Source organism: Poromitra crassiceps (genome assembly GCF_964638095.1).
Source record: "Poromitra crassiceps genome assembly, chromosome: 17".
NCBI classification, from domain to species: domain Eukaryota; kingdom Metazoa; phylum Chordata; class Actinopteri; order Beryciformes; family Melamphaidae; genus Poromitra; species Poromitra crassiceps.
The window spans coordinates 3,341,090-3,360,314 of record NC_139635.1 but is presented as its reverse complement, the minus strand read 5'-3'; the positions used below and the strand labels follow the sequence as shown (position 1 = coordinate 3,360,314).

At 44.1% G+C, this 19,225-nt stretch overlaps 1 protein-coding gene across 2 annotated transcripts in view; it reads left to right on the top strand.

Moving 5' to 3' along the window:
• Positions 1-2,812: 2,812 nt before the first annotated feature.
• xkr4 (XK related 4) overlaps positions 2,813-19,225 on the top strand; it is a gene marked incomplete at both ends in the record, with an annotated part of 73,351 nt that continues 56,938 nt past the window's right edge. The window contains 2 exons of one of the 2 annotated variants that reach the window (XM_083653504.1): positions 2,813-3,303; positions 4,266-4,343. In XM_083653504.1, the coding sequence (XP_083509630.1) occupies positions 2,813-3,303; positions 4,266-4,343 (569 nt within the window). Of the gene's footprint in view, positions 3,355-4,214; positions 4,344-19,225 lie in introns of both variants that reach the window. The other variant, XM_083653503.1, reaches the window with a different exon arrangement.

The following is a 19,225-nucleotide window of genomic DNA, read 5'->3' as shown; positions in this document are numbered from 1 at the left end:
CCGTCCTTGTTTACTGGACCCCATTCAGCGGGTTATCCATCCCAGTTGTTTTGAATAATTAAAAGTACAGTAAAACTACCTGGTAAGTAAGTGCAGTAACTAACTCAAAAAGTTTTTGCAGAGAAGTCAGTAACGTTTGTATGTACACCAAACTCGATTGAAAAAAATGTCAATTTTTAACATGATCATTGTTATCTAGTCATTACTGTTCCCTAAATTGGCCTTCAGCCATCAAAACTTTGAGAACCCCTGGTTTAAATTAACACAATTATGGTCATATTTATCTCTAGATTACAATTTTAATCATTAAAATTGCCTTTTAGTATTAACATGATTTTTTTTAATTATTTTGTCAGCATTTGTAGGCTATGGTCATGTGGCCATTGAATACTTGAAACTGGTGAGTGACACCCTAAACTCAAGGAAAGTGTTTACTGAGGTAATAAATCAAGTGAGAATTAGGGTCAATTTCTCATAGACCAAACCCTAACCCTAACCCTCTGTACTGTACAATCAAACCCTAACCCTAACCCTCTGTACTGTACAATCAAACCCTAACCCTAACCCTCTGTACTGTACAATCAAACCCTAACCCTAACCCTCTGTACTGTACAATCAGACTTATTTTTGGAGCCAGTGAAGTTGCCCCCAGCTGGGGATTAGAAAGAAAGCAGCATTAAAAGCACTTGTACATTGTCTTCACTTCTCAGACCTGGAGGTTGCCCCTTGGTTGAGGGTCAGATAGTTGAAGCTTTGCCACTACTCTAATGTTTTTGTTTTGTGGAAATAAATGATCCACCAGTTGGTGAGGTCAAAGAGAGAAGTTGTCCCTCTCTATGTTCCTGCCACTCTACACATTACACCAGTATTTCACATTAATTACCTAAGCCACCATAGTCTAATTTGTGGTCAAATGTGCCAGATAACTAGTAACCATTGTAAACTGTTGGGCTTCGGGTACTCACAACACGATGAAATATGAATCCAAAATGCACATAATTGGTCTTTTTGGAAGGAAAGAGGTAGCCGGCACTACTTTCCAAACATGGCCACCGACCTCTTTTAATTCCAAAAAGACAGATTATGTGCATTTTGGATTAACATTTCATCGTGTGGTGAGTACCCAAAGCACAACATGTATTTTGGTGCCGTGAGATGTGTGTTTTGGCAGATTTTTAACAGCTTAGCCTCCATTCTATGGCGATACTTACTAACTTCACGACTGTAGCTCACTGTAAACTGAGAGGACAGTGCCGGTAAGGCATGGTGTATCTTGGTTATGTGGGGGGGATGTGGCAAATGAGCTAAACTTCCAAAACAGTGGTGTATCCCTTTAAGATAATTCTGCATGAATGGGGGTGAATTAATGAAGTGAATGAAAATGTAAGGTTATTTTAAGGAATTACTGTTTTGTAGAGCTGTGTTCATTGCACTTTTTTAATATGCTCTTGAAATTGTTCATCAAGATTCAAGATTCATTTTAACAGCCAGCAATCATATTACAAACGAGGAATTTGTCTTTGTGCAGCGCAGTGGTCACAATAGACCCTTCTCACGGTGGCCATTTTGTGTCGAAAAGGCAGGGTAAACACAGGTGCAAGCAAAACACTAATGAGGGTTTCCAACTTCCATGATTGGAATTTGGAAACCCTCATTAGTGTTTTGCTTGCACCTGTGTTTACCCTGCCTTTTCGACACAACATGGCCCCCGTGAAAAGGGTCTATAGCAGAAGATGGAGCAAACAGGAAAAAAAATATGAATCACAAAGTGCAAATTAAAAGTGACATATAATGGGGGGGGGGGGGGGGGTAATGTTGAGTACATGTATCTGTTTCTTGGCGGACATTGTTCATGTTTTGGTACAGTATGAAGTGTTAGAAAGCTGTTCAGATCAGTCCAGAAGCTGAGCAGAGGAACTGTCCAAGGTGCTGAAACACTCACTCACCAGCCACACATGAAGCCGGGCTACAGGACTTTAGCTCGGGTTATTTCTAGCCCGAATTAGGCTACAGGAAAGACTGCACGGTGACAGGGCTATTTTGAGGTCAATCCTTTGTTTTGTTTTTATTATGAAGGGTAGTTTTGACTCTGGACTGTAACATGGCTCAGTAATAGACGTGTGTGTGTGTGTGTGTGTGTGTGTGTGTGTGTGTGTGTGTGTGTGTGTGTGTGTGTGTGTGTGAGAGAGAGAGAGAGAGAGAGAGAGAGAGAGAGAGAGAGAGAGAGAGAGAGAGAGCGAGAGAGAGAGAGATGATGTCATGCTTTTCAGTTGTCTGTGCCATGGGAGAGGCAGATGGCTGCAGCCTGCCTCCTTTTCTTTCTCGCCTTATTTCCATCCACGTTTGCAGCCTCGGGCTTCACCCAAGCGGGATCCAGAGCACAGCGGCTCCGGCAGGGCTGCACTCGGGCAGGTGGAAGACACAAACCGGCGCCCCGCGGTAGAGGAGAGAGCAGAAACAGCTTCCTGTCGGCTGGATGTAGCCAGGCCAGCGGAGCATCAACCGAGCGAGCTGCCTCATCACAGACAAGAGTTCCGGACCAAAACACAGCGCAGCCAGCAGCGCTTTAACCTGCCTGCTGCTCTGCCTTCATGTTGTGTTATGAGCAGGCGGCGCTACAGAGGAGCTAGCCCTGCCCAGAGAGGAGGAGGAGGAGAGAGGCGCAGAGGGGTGTCGACGCTTGGAGAGAGGAGGCAGGGGTAGCGGGGAGGCGAGGAGAGAGGAGAAAGGAGAGAAGAGGAGAGGAGAGGGGAAAGGAGGAGAGGAGGGAGGCTAGAGGAGGAATAACACATTGATATTACAGCTGACAACAATGGCGGCTAAGTCGGACGGGGTGCTGAAGATGAAGAAGAGCGACGTGGCCTTCACGCCGCTGCAGAACTCGGAGCTGGGTGGCTCGGTGCAGGGGCTTGGGGCCGCGCAGGGCGCCGGGGAGGCCGGGGACTTGGCCAACGGGGGTTCGGTGCGCTGCTGCGGCTCCGGCGCTCTGCCGTGCCGCCTGGGCAGAGACAGGGAGCAGCAGAGCTACACGCTGTGGGACGGCCTGTGGATAGTGGCCGCGGTGGCCGTGTACGTAGCAGACGTGGGCACCGACGTGTGGCTGTCGGCGGACTACTACCTCCGCCGGGAATACTGGTGGTTCGGCCTGACGCTGTTCTTTGTGGTGCTGGGCTCCTTCTCCGTGCAGCTCTTCAGCTTCCGCTGGTTCGTCCATGACTTCAGCCTGAGCAGCGAGCCTGACGGCCCGGGCCCGGCCGACACATGCTGCAGCACGGACGGCAACACGCTGCTGAGCGGCGAGGGGCCGCCGGCCACCCCGCAGAGACACACCGCCAGCAGGGACAGCACCAACCAGTATGTCCTCCTCCTGTCTATTAGTATTATATCTTAAGAAACGAGCCTTGATGTTGTCCATCTAGGTCTTATCTGCCTGTGTGTGTGTGTGTGTGTGTGTGTGTGTGTGTGTGTGTGTGTGTGTGTGTGTGTGTGTGTATGACTGTGTGTGTGTGAGACTGTGTGTGAGACTGTGTGTGTGTCTGTGTCTGTGTATGTGTATGTGTATGTATATGCATGTATGTATGTATGTATGTATGTATGTATGTATGCATGTTTGTATGTATGTATGTATGTATGTAGAGCACGTACGAGCATGTATGTAGAGTATGTATGTAAAGCACCTTGAATTGCCTTTGTGTATGAAAGGTGCTATATAAATAAAATTTGACTTGACTTGACTTGACTTGATGTATCTATGTATGTATGTATGTATGTATGTATGTATGTATGTATGTATGTATGTATGTGTGTGTATATGCATGCATGCATGTATGTATGTACTATGTATGTATGTGCATGCATGTATATGTATGTACAGTATGTAGGCTATGTATGAATGAATGGTGTGTGTGTGTGTGTGTGTGTGTGCGCGTGTGCGTGTGTGTGTGCGCGTGCGTGCGTGCGTGTGTGTGTGTGTGTGTGTATGTGTGTCTGTGTGAGATATGTGATATTTTTTTTGCATTTTCTCTGTTGTCTGCTATAGTATTTTATAGACGTTTAACTAATCCATTTTAGGTTGCCTTTTGCCTTTTGACAACAGCTGTAAATTAGCCATGTAGGCTAAAGCTGCCCCCTTTACTGTTACTGTCACAGTGACAGTTTATGAATGGGGGGACTGTGTCCACGACATTATAAACTAATACATTCTAATTCAACAGCACCACCGAGTCAGGAGCCGGGCCCAGCCAGGCCGGGCCGGGCCGGGCCAGGAGGTCGGCCTCTTACTCGCTCTGCCTCTGCTTCAGCCAGGCCCTCATACACATCCTGCAGCTGGGACAGATATGGAGGTAGGATACTGGGGCAACCAGGGTGTGTGTGTGCGTGTGTGTGTGTGTGTGTGTGTGCGTGCGTGTGTGTGTGTGTGTGTGTGTGTGTGTGTGTGTGTAAACAAATGAACAGAGGAGTGCTCTGGGAGCAGTAGGCACCGTTGGCACTGTGTTGGACTCTGATGGGTGCCAGCTCGTACAGCATGGCCACCAGCTGCCATCTTTTAGCCTGCCTCGCCCCACAGGGCCAGACACACATGATAGGCTACCCCCCCCCCCCCCCCCCCCCACCTTCCAGAGGTGGTTTGTGGGGACAGGGGCGATGCTTTCCGTCTTGTGTCGTCAGCATTAGCAGGGCAGTCACTCCTGGTCACTACTTACGGACAAAATGGTGCTGTGCAGAATGGTGCTGGTGGTGAGATTGACCCTGTTTTTGCAATGGGAAGGAGCTTTAAAGATACATTGAATAGCTCAGAGCAGGGCTTTTCAGGGTTTTCAAAGTTTGGGAGACTGAGCCTCCCTACAGAGAACATATGGAGAGCTGCGCCTCCCCTGCACTTGGCTCACGCCCCCCAGGGGAGGCGCGCCTCACAATTTGAAAACCGCTGGCTCAGAGGTTTTGAAAGTGGGAGGCGGGGCTCCAAGCGGTTTCAGGAGAGGCTCGGTGAATGGAAGTGAAAAAAAAATTGTTATCAAAAGGAGACCACATAGAATGCCTTCAGACAGACCTTTTTTCTGCATTTGGTGTAGGCTGAAGTATGTTTGGTGTAGGCTGAAGTATGTTTGGTGTAGACTGAAGTATGTTTGGTGTAGGCTGAAGTATGTTTGGTGTAGACTGAAGTATGTTTGGTGTAGGCTGAAGTATGTTTGGTGTAGGCTGAAGTATGTTTGGTGTAGGCTGAAGTATGTTTGGTGTGGGCTGAAGTATGTTTGGTGTAGGCTGAAGTATGTTTGGTGTAGGCTGAAGTATGTTTGGTGTAGGCTGAAGTATGTTTGGTGTGGGCTGAAGTATGTTTGGTGTAGGTTGAAGTATGTTTGGTGTAGGCTGAAGTATGTTTGGTGTGGGCTGAAGTATGTTTGGTGTAGGCTGAAGTATGTTTGGTGTAGGCTGAAGTATGTTTGGTGTAGGCTGAAGTATGTTTGGTGTAGGCTGAAGTATGTTTGGTGTAGGCTGAAGTATGTTTGGTGTAGGCTGAAGTATGTTTGGTGTGGGCTGAAGTATGTTTGGTGTAGGTTGAAGTAGGGCTGTGCGATTAATCGATTTTGAATCGTAATCGAATTAATTAGTTAGGACGATGTTAAAAAAATGAAAATCGTAAAATCGATTTACACTTTAACTAGGGTAATTACGTTATGCGGGGCGGCTCTCTCTCATGTACGCATGCTGCTACTTGTCCATTCTCCCCGCTGTAAAGTCTCTCTAGAGGCTGTGATACTGGTTACTAAAGACAGCAGTGCAATGGACTTATTTCCACACCTCCGACCAAAAAGCACAGAGTGAGCACTGAGCGCAGCTTGTTTCACTGCGGGCTGTAGCCTACAAGATAACGATTGCCACAACACACTCACGCGTGCACACGAACACAGACGTTATCACCGGACGATGAAACGTTGCCTTTACAGTTCACATAATAACAAAACAACACGTGAGGGCACCGAGTACTGATAGATTGGCTGTATTCATGGCTGCAACTTAGCAGCCTCAGCTGACTCACCTGTCCCTGTGTGTCTGAATTTCCCCCTAAACGCTATCGCAGTTCCCCGCATACCTGTTGTGACTTTGTGTTATTCTAGTACAGATATAACTCCGAGCACGGGTGGTCGCTTAGACACTGCTAATATAATTATGTCACGGAGGAACACGCAAATCCACCAGTGTCAAGTTAGCAAGCAACAGCCAGGAAGTTAGGGATAGCAGCGGCACGCTAAAACAGGAAGTTGGGTTGTTCTGCATTCAGAGTAAAAGCGTAAATTGTCAATTATGGAAAAAAGGGGGAAAAGGGCTCTGCAGGGCAACAAATGTTTAGAGAAGTATAATAGTAGGCCTATAAGAAATTGAAATCGAAAATCGAGTTTTGAGAGAAAAAATCGTCAATTTTAGTTTTAGGCAAAATCGCACAGCCCTAGGCTGAAGTATGTTTGGTGTAGGCTGAAGTATGTTTGGTGTAGGCTGAAGTATGTTTGGTGTAGTCTGAAGTATGTTTGGTGTGGACTGAAGTATGTTTGGTGTGGGCTGAAGTATGTTTGGTGTAGGCTGTAGTATGTTTGGTGTAGGCTGAAGTATGTTTGGTGTAGGCTGAAGTATGTTTGGTGTAGGCTGAAGTATGTCAAACAGCAATATCAGGCTGTCTTGGCTCAATTGTTGAGTCTCTATGGGGTCAAATAACATAATCATTAATCATAGTATGGCTGCAACTAACGATTATTTTCATTATCGATTAATCTGTAGATTATTTTCTCGATTAATCGATTACTTGTTTGGTCTATAAAATGTCAGTGAAAAATTTTCGATCAGTGTTTCCCAAAGCCCAAGATGACGTCCTCTAATGTCTTGTTTCGTCCACAACCCAAAGATATTCAGTTTACTGTCATACAGGAGTAAAGAAACCAGAAAATATTCACATTTAAGAAGCTGGAATCAGAGAATTTTGAACTTTTTTTCTTAAAAAATTACCCAAATCGATTAATCGATTATCAAAATAGTTGTCGATTATTTTTCTGTCGATCGACTACTCGATTAATCGATTAATCGTTGTAGCTCTAAATCATAGGCATCCAGGAATTGAGCGAGGGGGGCTAATTTTTCCAAGCTTTGTCTGCGGGAGGCACACAGTCTCAGACTTTGAAAAGCCCTGGCAATAGCTTCATGGGTGGGGTCAGGAATTTCAACCATAGACGAGGTATAATACATTAGATTAGATTAAATTAGATTAGGCTGGTTTTATACGGTGAAACTTTGACGCAACTTCAGTTGGTTGAAACGTAGGTGATAGGTGGAATGATATTAAGGTTTGAATGTGCAATACAGAGTACAGACACAAATTTAACAGTTTCAACTTCTTATTCTCTTCTGATTGGATCTCTTCCCAATTCGTCCCTCCCTATCATTTTCATTTAGTTTTTATTTGTTGATGAAAATGACAATTTCTTCATAGTTTTTTGTCATCACAACTTTGTTTTTATTTAGTTAGCATCTAGCTTTCATCAGTGAAAATAGGCAGTCGATGAATGTTTTTAGTCGTAGTTTTTGTCACTACTAGGACTCCTATTTGATCATGATATCTTCAGGCATTGTTGTGGATTGGCTGGATGGATTGTTTGGAGTAAGCGATACAGAGATCACTTTCTGCAGTGTGATGCCACTACTCAACCTTTTCACACGCGGGTGTAAGTGAGAAGTTTGGAGTTTCCAGGCTTATGAAAACACTATAGAGCATTGCTGTCATTGTTGTTGTGGATAATGTGAAAATCAATTGCTGCCTTCAGAAAAATATCACCATTTAGGTCATTGCTGCTGCATTAGGACTGTCTGCCATAGTAGTGTCTTCCTGTCTGTCTGTCTGTCTGTCTGTCTGTCTGTCTGTCTGTCTGTCTGTCTGTCTGTCTGTCTGTCTGTCTGTCTGTGTGTCTGTCTGTGTGTCTGTCTGTCTGTCTGTCTGTCTGTCTGTCTGTCTGTCTGTCTGTCTGTCTGTCAGTGCTGCTGTATTATGACTGCCATAGTAGTGTCTTTCTGTGTCTGTCTGTCTGTGTGTCTGTCTGTCTGTCTGTCTGTCTGTCAGTGCTGCTGTATTAGGAGTGCCATAGTACTTCATACAATCCATTAATAAACAAATGGTATCTAGGGATGTGCTGGTATGAGTTTTTGATGTTATGATAACCTTGTACAAAATTAACACGGTTTCACGGTATTGCAGACTAGTGTTGTCATGATAGCAAACATTTTTACTTTGATACTGTTTACTATCACGATACTTCATACTGATACAATACTCAATACTGATTCAATACTCAATACCTAATAAATCAGAAACACAATAAAAAAAAATACATGAAATATATTAAAAATAAAGAAATAAAACAATTTGAAATACATTTTTCTTTAAAAAAAACTTTGACGGAATTTCATCAAATTTGCCTCAAACATCGACTTAGACTCAAGGATGATCTGATTAGATTTTGGTGGTCAAAGGTCAAAGATCAAGGTCACTGTGACCTCTCGAACGGCATTTTCAAGCTTAACGCGATATCTCAGGAACGCCTTGATGGAATTTCATCAAATTTGCCTCAAATATCGACTTGGACTCAAGCATGAACTGATTCGATTTTGGTGGTCAAAGGCCAAGGTCACTGTGACCTCTCGAACGCCATTTTCAAGCTTATTGCCAAGCAACAAACAAAAATATGTTTGCGAATAATTACAGTATATTCTTTGCTAGCTCTCTCGGGCCACATAAAATGGGGTGTCGGGTAGGGCTGCACAATTAATCGTATTTTCATCGTCATCGACATGCGCAATAAACACATCGCAAAGACTGCCTGAAACGCAATGAATAACAAAAGTGGTTTTATTTACATGCGTCATGCATTCCCACTCAGCATCTGATCATTTTGTCTTGTGTTGTAAATCCAGCGTACACCTTTCCCTTACAACAGTGCGCATCACCCCTCTGCCAAAGCTCAAACACGCTGTGTGTAGTTTCAGCTAGAGTCAGTGTGTATTTCATTTCTTTATTCAGGGGGGCATAGGCTATGTTTGGGGTCTATGTTAGTATTATTAAAGCAGAAAGACATAGGAACTGTATAGCTAATATGCATACTTTAATATTTGTTTATTTATCGCAAGTCGTATCATCATCACTATATTGAACAATGTTATCGCACATCGCAGGTTTTCCTCATATCGTGCAGGCCTAGTGTCGGGCCGGATTTGGCCCCCGGGCCTTGAGTTTGACACATGTGCTCTGAAGAATCCGCTTGTCTCTTCATGCCAAGTGTAACATTATGCACTCAGTAGGGGTGTCACAATATATCGTCCCACGAAATTTCGCGATAGTAAAACGTCACGATATGTATCGTTGAGATGAAATCTCATATCGAGAGAATTTTTTTTTTTTTTTTTTCCAAAAATAGACTAAGAAACGTCTTTGTTTGTTGAAGTTCAATGTGTGGAAAGTAGTTCAGTTGAACAAGTCTCTGAAGAGACACATGAGAAGTTATACAGGAGAGAAACCATTCAATTGAGTTTCTGGCAAAACTGTTTACTTGACAGGAAAAACTGAAGATGCATAAAAAATAGATTAAGAAAAGTCTTGTTGTTTGAGTTTGAAGAAAAACTGAAGATGCATAATGAGAATTTATACTGCTGAGAAACCTTTTAGTTCAAAGTAAATCTAAGTGACGGTGTAACTCATTCTATTTCAAGATAAGCCTTATCTCCAATCTCATGTTTTTTCTAGTTGTTATTGTAATAACAATTTCCCACAACAGCATGTTTTGTATTTGTGCATTTCAAATAAAATACTACTTTTCCAGTCATATATTGTCATTATTCAAGTTTAAAAAAATATTGTTAAAATCGTATCGTATCGTATCGTTATCGTGAACCCAGTATCGTGATACGTATCGTATCGTGAACTGAGTGTATCGTGACACCCCTAGCACTCAGTCCAAAAAAACAACAGCTAGTTTACAATGTCCGGGTACGTGACGTAACTCTGCAAGCTCTATTCACCAATATGTTCCAACACAGGGGTCAGCCAGTTACTTCCTATTGTGTTTACACTTCCTGTGACAGACAGTACAGTACTAGAACAGTACTAGAACAGGAAGTCATAACACAACTGGGTCAAGTGGGCGGGGCTACATAAGGTTAATAGTGTTGCCAGATGATGACTCACCAAGCCCCCAGGAATAGCGCTGGGCTGTGAAGCCATTTGAACATGGTGGCGAAGCTCTGTATTGCAAGTCACGTGACGCCATGCAGCCCAGAAAGGAAAATTCCCATCCACTTGCATGGGGACCCCGGCAGCTGTTAAACCCAGGGGAATTTTTTCCGGGTGTCACTCAAAGTATAAAACGACTCTTTTAATTATCAACAAATTTTTTATGGGGCATTTTTTCTTCAGAAGCCACTAATACGGGTGTATTTTCTTCTTTTAATACACTCCATGGGTGGGAGGGGTGGGAGACATCATGGAACATGTCATGGCACACATCGCGCACTTCGCCTTGGGCCGCATGGTCAGGAAGTAATCAGGAAGTAAAACCAGGAAGAAAACCCCCCCATGATGGCTTCATGCGCCAGTGAGCAACCTCCGTCCGAATGCATGGGTGGGCGTGGCACGTCCCCTATGCAGTTCTTTTAATACATCCATGTGACTCACTAGGAACTGTCCTATGACTGGTGCTGGGCATTGAAGCAGTTTTACCTGGCGTTAATCCAGCAGCAAGTGGTGTTGTCCAGAGGCAAAGCGTAATGTATGGGGCTATTGAATTTCTAATAAAACTATCAATACATTATTAATGGCATTGAACCTCAGCAGTCATCTTTCTCTTCATTAGCTAATGTGCAGTAGTTTAATGAGCTATTAATGGACATGCAGGTCTTCCCCTCGTAGAGATGTCAGGATGGGGATGGACATTTGAATACATTTCCATAAGCAAAATTCGGGAAAATGCCTATCATAGTATGGAAGCCCTGTGGAAGAGAGCCTATAGGATGAGTCTGGGGGCGGGTTATTATGGTTCAGTATTTCCTACAGACAGAGGGAGTTGACAAGTTGCTACGCTAATAAATAGTTGATCAGTTCACAGTAGGGATGTTCGATATTGGCTTTTTTACCGATATCCGATATCCGATAATGTCCAACTCTTAATTTCCGATACCGATATCAACCGATATCAACCGATACCGATATAAGCGGGCTTTTTTTCCACCAAAATTTCACGTAACAAGTTCCATAATGTAGCTTAATGTAGCTGAAGAGTTTAATATATAATATGCATGTTGTGTTAAAGTTGTAAGTGTTAGAGAAGCGAGCTTGTGACCAGAAGGTCGTCGGTTCAATCCCCGGGACCGGCAGGATAAATCTGGGTGGGGAAAGTGAAAAGGCAGCGCTTGCCCCTCCCTCATTACCACCACTGAGGTGCCCTTGAGCAAGGCCCTTGACCCCAACCGCTCCAGTGGAGCTGCTCAGTGGCCAACAGATCAGACTGTGGTTGTACTGGTCAGCTTCCAGGTATGAATGTGTGTGTGAATGTGAACAGGGCACTCCTGAAAAAGAGAGCATTGCTCTCAGTGAGACTCCCCCTGTATAAAAAAAAAAAAAAAAAAAAAAAAAAAAAAAATCGGCATGAAAACCGATACCGATATTTTCCGATATCGATTTTTTTATGCTAATATCGGCCGATAATATCGGTAGGCCGATAATATCGGACATCCCTAGTTCACAGTTTATCTCACGCTGCTTCTTTGAATATACGACAACAATTTTAGATGTTGAACACGTTATCATTGACAAACCCACTTTTATTACAGAACGTTAGATGTGGAACAGGCAGGTGGCTACTTGTAGCTCAGCTGAGAGGAGTCAGACACACAGGCGTTTCACGAACACAAACAACTAGGGGTGCACCGATCACGTTTTTTGCCACCGATCACCGATTGCCGATCGCCTATGAGAAATATCTGCCCAACCGATCACTGATCCGATCACCGATCACCGATTAAATACACACACACGGAATAGTGAATTAACACATTTATTAACAGGCTGGAAAAAAGCAATTGGCTGTTTACTCATGGGCTAAACGTTATTAAAATAACCTTATACAGCCTGGGAACATTAGCTCTAGTTGCATTATTGCAATGCAAAGAAATGTAAAAAGAAAATTATAAATAAGTTCAAAATTCAAATAAAAGACAATATGCCTTGGAACATTGGCTTGCAGAGATGTTGCATAGCAATTATGCAAAGTAACTACTGTTTAAAGAAATACAAATTAAATAGGTTAACCAATCTATATGGTGTATTCAAATAAAGCCAAACTCAAACCCTTCCAAATAAAATAAAATATAAGGCAATATATGCCTCAGATTTTGAGCTTGCAGAATTATTTCAAATAGCCTAACAATAATATCCGCCCTGCTGTTCAGGATATAGGCTAAACAATGACTTCTAAACAGAAAAACATGGCACTTGCAATATAGCCTATTCATAGCTTTCAAGGGGCGTTACCTGCTGCCGGGAACGCCCACCTGACGGTCAAAAAAAAAACTTGTTCATTCTGCTGCCCGCCGAGTCGACTAGTTTCTCACGCTGTTTGTTTTAGAGCTGCACGCTTTGCATATTAAGGACACGTCAATTGACACGCAGCCGCCCCGTTAAGTACTGTTTGAGCGGACGACAGCCCAGGCATCACTTTTTAGCAATAGTCTCACTAATCCCACAGTGGTTTACCTGCTTTTGAGATCTGCAAAAAATAGTTTGCTTCTGTCTCACCCGTTCTCCCTCTCTCTTCACACGCGACGAGGGCTGGGCTCCACAACATTATAAAAACGAGTCCGCACTCCGCACGCAGTCTCTTGTTGTGAAACAATTTCTCCGAACTGCCATGTGTTGGACAGTAACGTTAACGATAGTTCGGTTTGTTTGAAGTGCCCAAAACGTGTAGTTTGTTTAGATATCGTTCTTTTTCAACGCTTGATAGATGGTCTAAATATTCCTGACTGGAAACTGGTGGAAAAAAGACCGCTTTTTGCTGCAGCTGCGTCTGGAGTGTTCAGCGCCATTGATGTTTTGAGTTTTGACCGCCAGAAGGGGCGTTCCTTGTACTTACATAACGCCCCTTGAAAGCTATGAATAGTCTACTCTACATTATGCCTACTTGCTTGTTCAGCATGGTCGGGAGGTTTTTTTTCACAAAGAGCAGCATCTCTGCATTTATAGACAAGAGTCTGTTTCTGTGCTCATTCACGATGTTTGATGCAGCGCTGAACAAGCGCTCACCCTCCACGCTTGTGCAGGGTGCCGACAGGTACGCTCTTGCGACTTTGGCGAGGGCAGGAAAGCGATCCTGGTTGGTCTTCCAATATGCCAGGGGCTGTGCTGTCATGGAGATGGTTGGCTCAAGAGAGGTACAGAGCGAGCTGTGCCTGCGCCGCCGCCGCGTTATCATCACGATGGGCTTGAGGCTCTGGGCTTGCTTCTTCCATGATCTCACCAAGCATCGACGAGATGGAACCGGCTCGTGGCACCTTCTCGGCTGGCTCATCTGTGTCTGACTCGGCTGAAGCTGTGGGTGCTTGGTCGGGGTCGGGGTCTGGTTCCGCCAGCAGATCCAACAGCTGTCCCTTGACTTCTGCCTTCACTTGGCTGGAATATAATCTGTCCTTGTATCTTTTATTTGAAGCAAAGAAAACATCACATTAATTTAGCAGCCTATGTTGTTATTTTAAACCAGCATAGAATAGGCAAAGGAGACTATTTTATACTATAGCCTAATCTTAAATAGGCCTAAACTGATAGCCTATCTTTTATTTGAAGCAAAGAAAACATCAAATTAATTTAGTAGCCTATGTGGTGATTTAGACCTCCATAGAATAGGCAGAGGAGACTATTTTATACTATAGCCTAATCTTAAATAGGCCTAAACTGATAGCCTATCTTTTATTTGAAGCAAAGAAAACATCAAATTAATTTAGTAGCCTATGTGGTGATTTAGACCTCCATAGAATAGGCAAAGAAGACTATTTATGTAGCCTAATCTTAAATAGGCCTAAACGGAATAGTAGCCTAATCTACTAATCCAATACATTAATTTAGTAGCCTATGGCGTTCATTTAGACGTTTATTTATTATATTTGGCTGATTTATTCTATACATATCTTTGCTGATTATTCTACAAATGTTTTTCTCACCTTGGGTCCATTATAGTTGCCAAACTGTAGAGAGGATCTTTTTCTATGTCGGCAAATCTGCGGGTGACAGCTTCCAGCAGTGTGGCTTTTGATGTCTTCACGCCATGATCCGAGGGGACGTCTTTGCCCAGGACACGTTTCAAAGCCATCACAGAAGGGATGGCATCAGCGGCAGTTGTGGAGACTTTGCTTATTTTCTGTGTGAGTTCTTCAAACGGTTCCAGTATGGATATTATGTTTTCCATCAGTCCCCACTGGTTTGCAGTGAAGGAGGCAGGTAGCTCAAAGTCGGCTGCATAAGCACTCAACGCCCGTTTTTGTTCGAGCAGGCTTTGCAGCATGTAATAGCTGCTGTTCCACCTGGTGGCGACGTCTTGCTGCAACCTTTTGGGAGTCTGTTGGAGATCTTTCTGCACATTTTGAAGTCTGGAATATGCCAGGGGAGAGTGTTTAAAGTGGCCCACGATGCGTCTCCCTATAGCTAGGATGTCACCTATGCTGCGCTGTGACAGCACTCCTTCATTTACAGCAAGCTGCAGCGTGTGGGCCATGCATCCCAAACTTTTCCAGCCTGCATCTTGCATGGCTGTTTCGGGCATTATCTCGGAGTATGACATGCACCTTTTCTTTCGGGATATTCCATGTCTGGAACATGTTCTCAAATGCCGTTACCAGCGCTGCAGCAGTGTGAGAGCCAGAGAACTCTTGTGAATGGAGGATCACATTACGCAGTTGGAAGTCTGCATCAATCCACTGGGCTGTCAAACTCAGCATTGACATGGGGCTGACATCGGAGCTCCAGATGTCACTTGTAAAGCTGAATGAGGAAACGTTTTCCTTCAGAATGTCATCAATGTGTTTGTACACTGCCTGGTAGAGCTCGGGGAGGGTAACATCGGTAAAATACCTGCGACTTGGGAGGGTGTAGCGTGGCTCAATATGGGCGAGCAGCCGTCTGAATCCGATGTCTTCAACCACGCTAAATGGCTGGTCATCCAGCCCTATGAATTCCATAATTCTTCTTGTGATGGCCTTGGCCTTCCCACTATCACGGCTATATGCGTTGGTGCTCTCTAAAGTGGGTTGTGTCAGCAGCCGCTGTGGTGTTTTTTCTGCTTTCTTTTTCTCATTCTCTGCGGTCTGTTTAACAAACTCGCCATGCTGCGCTGCGTGACGGGTCTTCAGGTGGCGTATTAAATTTGTCGTGTTGAAACTTTTCACCTGGCTTCCTCCACGAGGTATTTTTTCCTTGCACACATCACATACAGCAAGTGAGGCATCAGTCTCACACACTGTGTAGAATTGCCACACCGCAGACATGTTTTGAGGCGAGTAAACTCCGCTGAGAGAAAGGGCTGAGCTCCACGTGTTTTACTTGCTGAGAACTGGGGTGTGCAGCTGTGCGCATGTGTAGCTACTTGCTGAGAAGGGGTGCGCGCATGTGTTTTTTTTGCACCAATTGACTCTGCGGATCGGCTATGCGATCGGCAACATTAAAGGAATATCGGAAACAGCAGATCACATATTTGAGGTCCAAATCGGCCGATACAGATTGCGTTCCGATCGATCGGTGCACCCCTACAAACAACGTTATGATCGCCGCATGGTGAAACGTGTTTGGAACATGTTATCACAACAAAACAGCATGTGGGACCAATGAACAGCTTCTCGCTGTGTAATTACTAGGGCTGCCACTTTTCATTCAAAATTCGAATTTAACTTCGAATGTGGGGGAGGAGGGGCATATTTGCCATTTTCGATTTTTTATTTTTTTTATTTTTTTATTATTATTATTATTATTATTTTTTTTATTAACCAAAATTAACCAACTGCTGCTTGCTGGTAATGTTAATCCCATGTCAGAAAAAGTCTCCAGATTTGTCGCGTTAGTCTCTTCTGAGAAAGATTGTCTCCAGGGTCTGAAAAGTTGTCTCGAGTTGGATGCAGCCAAGTTTGTGAGGCAGTGTTGTGATTGTGAGCGTCCAAGCTAACACAGCAGCGGAGAGGAGCTGACTGACTGGACCATGACAGCTGAGGATTTTTTTTTACATTCTTTTAATATTTTATATTATATATATTTATACGATGTAACCGGCAGGCGCGGACTGCATAATCGGGCACGTCGGGCCGATGCCCTGTGGCCTCGCCTGCAAATCTTTTTTTTTTTATTATTAACACATTGAGTGCCAGCCATGTTTTCATTCCTGTAGGTAAGTTGTGCCAGGGGTGTTTTTGACGATTCTGGCTCATTTTAGAACAGCCGAGGATTCTTTTCTGTTAAGAATTCATGAACACCAATCATCTAAAAATAACTAATAGAATGTGTGCTTTCTCTGTCTAAAAGAGTTAGTTTGCAGAGTTAGTAGTTATGTAGATATTAGCCGTTGAGTACAGCATGGTTTCAGCGTCTGGAAATTTATTCAGAGATAAATGGCTTTTTGTGAAACAGTCACTTTAACCATTCATTTTTGGCATCAGTAAGACCGTCAGACATTCTAAACAATAGTTTTGAACAGTAATTTCCTCCATAACAACAGGAAACACCCCTCTCATTCAAACTCCTCCCTCCGTGTGTCTTCTCCTCCTTCCTCCTGGCTCTAACAGCGGGCGTGTCAGAAGCGCGTTGCTGCTGCCTGCCTGCCTGTCTGCGTGCCTGCCTGCCTGCTTGCCTGCGTGCGGGGACGAGTCTGAAATGGATTACTGTAAAATCGCCTCGCCATTTCCTTGAATGGCTTGCTCCCGCGGTGTGTGTGTGTGTGTGTGTGTGTGTGTGTGTGTGTGTGTGTGTTCGCGCGTTGCTCCGCGGCTCTGGGGGGAGGGGATCTCTGTCCGTTCTGTGTGTGTGTCTCCGGGCTTCTGACTGTAAAATCGCCAAGCCATTTCCGCGGGAGGCGGCTGCTTTTGGTCCACGGGTCCCGTGGCTGTGGCTTCTCTCTGTCTCTGTCGCCACTTAGTGGTCGGTAAAATAGATTACACACATGCTCTTGCTCCAATAGTTATCTCGAAGATGTAAAAGGGGTTGATTGATGTCCCACCGTCAAAAAAAAAAAATGTTTATGTAAGACGAGTAAACTCGGCTCTGGCACTCAAGCGTTGGATTATGTAAGACGAGTAAACTCGGCTCTGGCACTTAACGTGTTAACACGTTCACTGCCAATGACGTGTTTTTACGTCAAACAAAATCCAACCGTTCACTGCCAATGACGTGTTTTTACGTAAAAAAAAATCGATTTTGTTTTTTTGACGGTGGGATGTGCATCTAACCCTTTTACATCTCTTATATAAGTATTGGACGTGTACAACGTGTACAACCCATTCCACCGACCCACTAAGTGGCGACAGTGCTTTCCTGACTAGAGGAAGGCAAGTAAAAAAGCAGTGTGACGAAGCCATTCTCATGAAAATGGATTGGCGAAAACGCTTTCGTTTTCGCGCTGATTGCTGGCAGTGCGGGATTGCAAATTTGCATAATAGATTACGGGTGGAACACACTTTGAAACACGCAGCATAAATATGACCAGAATCGCAAAAGCTTCATCAAAGCTCTCAACCAAAACTCCAAGAAGCGAGCGAGTCCATCCAGACTTCCTCAAAGAGCGGCCGCGCAGACAGGCACAGCAGCAGCAAAGCAGTGAGACTGGTGACAAGCTTGTGACACGGCCGCTGCAGCCAAGAAGAACGCCCACGGAGGGAGGAGTTGGAAGCAGAGGGGGGTTTCCTGCTGTTATGGAGGAAATTACTGTTCAAAACTATTGTTTAGATGTCTGACGTCTTACTGATGCCAAAAGTGAATGGTTAAAGTGACTGTTCTATCGAATTTCACAAAAAGCCGTTTATCTCAGAATCATTTTTCTGACGCTGAAACCATGCTGTATTCAACTGCTAATGCTTACATAACTACTAACTCTACAAACTAACTCTTTTAGACAGAGAAAGCACACATTCTATTAGTTCTTTTGAGATATTGTGTGTTCACAAAATCTTAGCAGAAAAGAATCCTCGGGTCTTGAAAGATGAGCCAGAATCCTCAAAAAAACCCTCTGGCAGAACCTACCTACAGTAAAAAAAAAATGGCTGGCAGTGAATGTGTTAACCAAAAAAACTTTGAATATATTCAAACATTTTGTGGGCAAATCGAAGTTCATTCAAACTTTATTTTGGGAAAAAGTGACAGCCCTAGTAAGTACGTCAGCAGCCTTGCTCTGTCTGAGTTACCCGTGTCTGTCTGTGTGTTGTTAGGCCAGCGTTAGGTAGGAATGGGACAGTAGGATTATTGTCGGTTTTGCTGGTTAACGTTAAATCAAACCGGTTTAAGCTTGTACACCGGACCGGACCGGCAAAACCGGAACTCGACCCATGCCTAGCGGCCACTGCCACGGCTGAGCCCTGGCCATCACTCGTTCACTGGAGTGAGTCGGCATTGATGCCGCCGCATTCTTGCGCCAACGCGTGAGCATCGGAGTGGGGGACCCACGGCGGGAGGGGTTCGGAGGTGTGGGTTCGGGCCACGTAACCATTTCGACACCTGCCCCCCAAAATGCCTGTGCACGCCACTGCATGCAAACAGGAAGTCATGCGTAATTCTTAAACAGTCGATGCAAGCGCTACCAAATGTCACCAACATATTTGGGATGGATCCTAAAGTGTGACAGACCACATTTAATCGTCCATCAGGCCAACCATTGAATAACCACTATTTTACAACCATATTTACGCAGCATTTTTCAGTTATTACATCATCTTTGTATCACAGAAATGTTATACTTGTAGCTGTTGTCACAAGGCGTGATACACAAAAGAAATTGACGGCAAGTCACACAAAAAGGAAGGGAGACATATTTCATAAAAGCTTGACACTAGTGTTTTTGGGGGGCTTAACAAGCCTTGAAATATGATTTTAAAAACATGACAATAGCTAGAGCCATATGAAATCTGTTTTATTTTCCCCCAAATTCCATTACATTTTTTCCCAAATTCAGTTTTT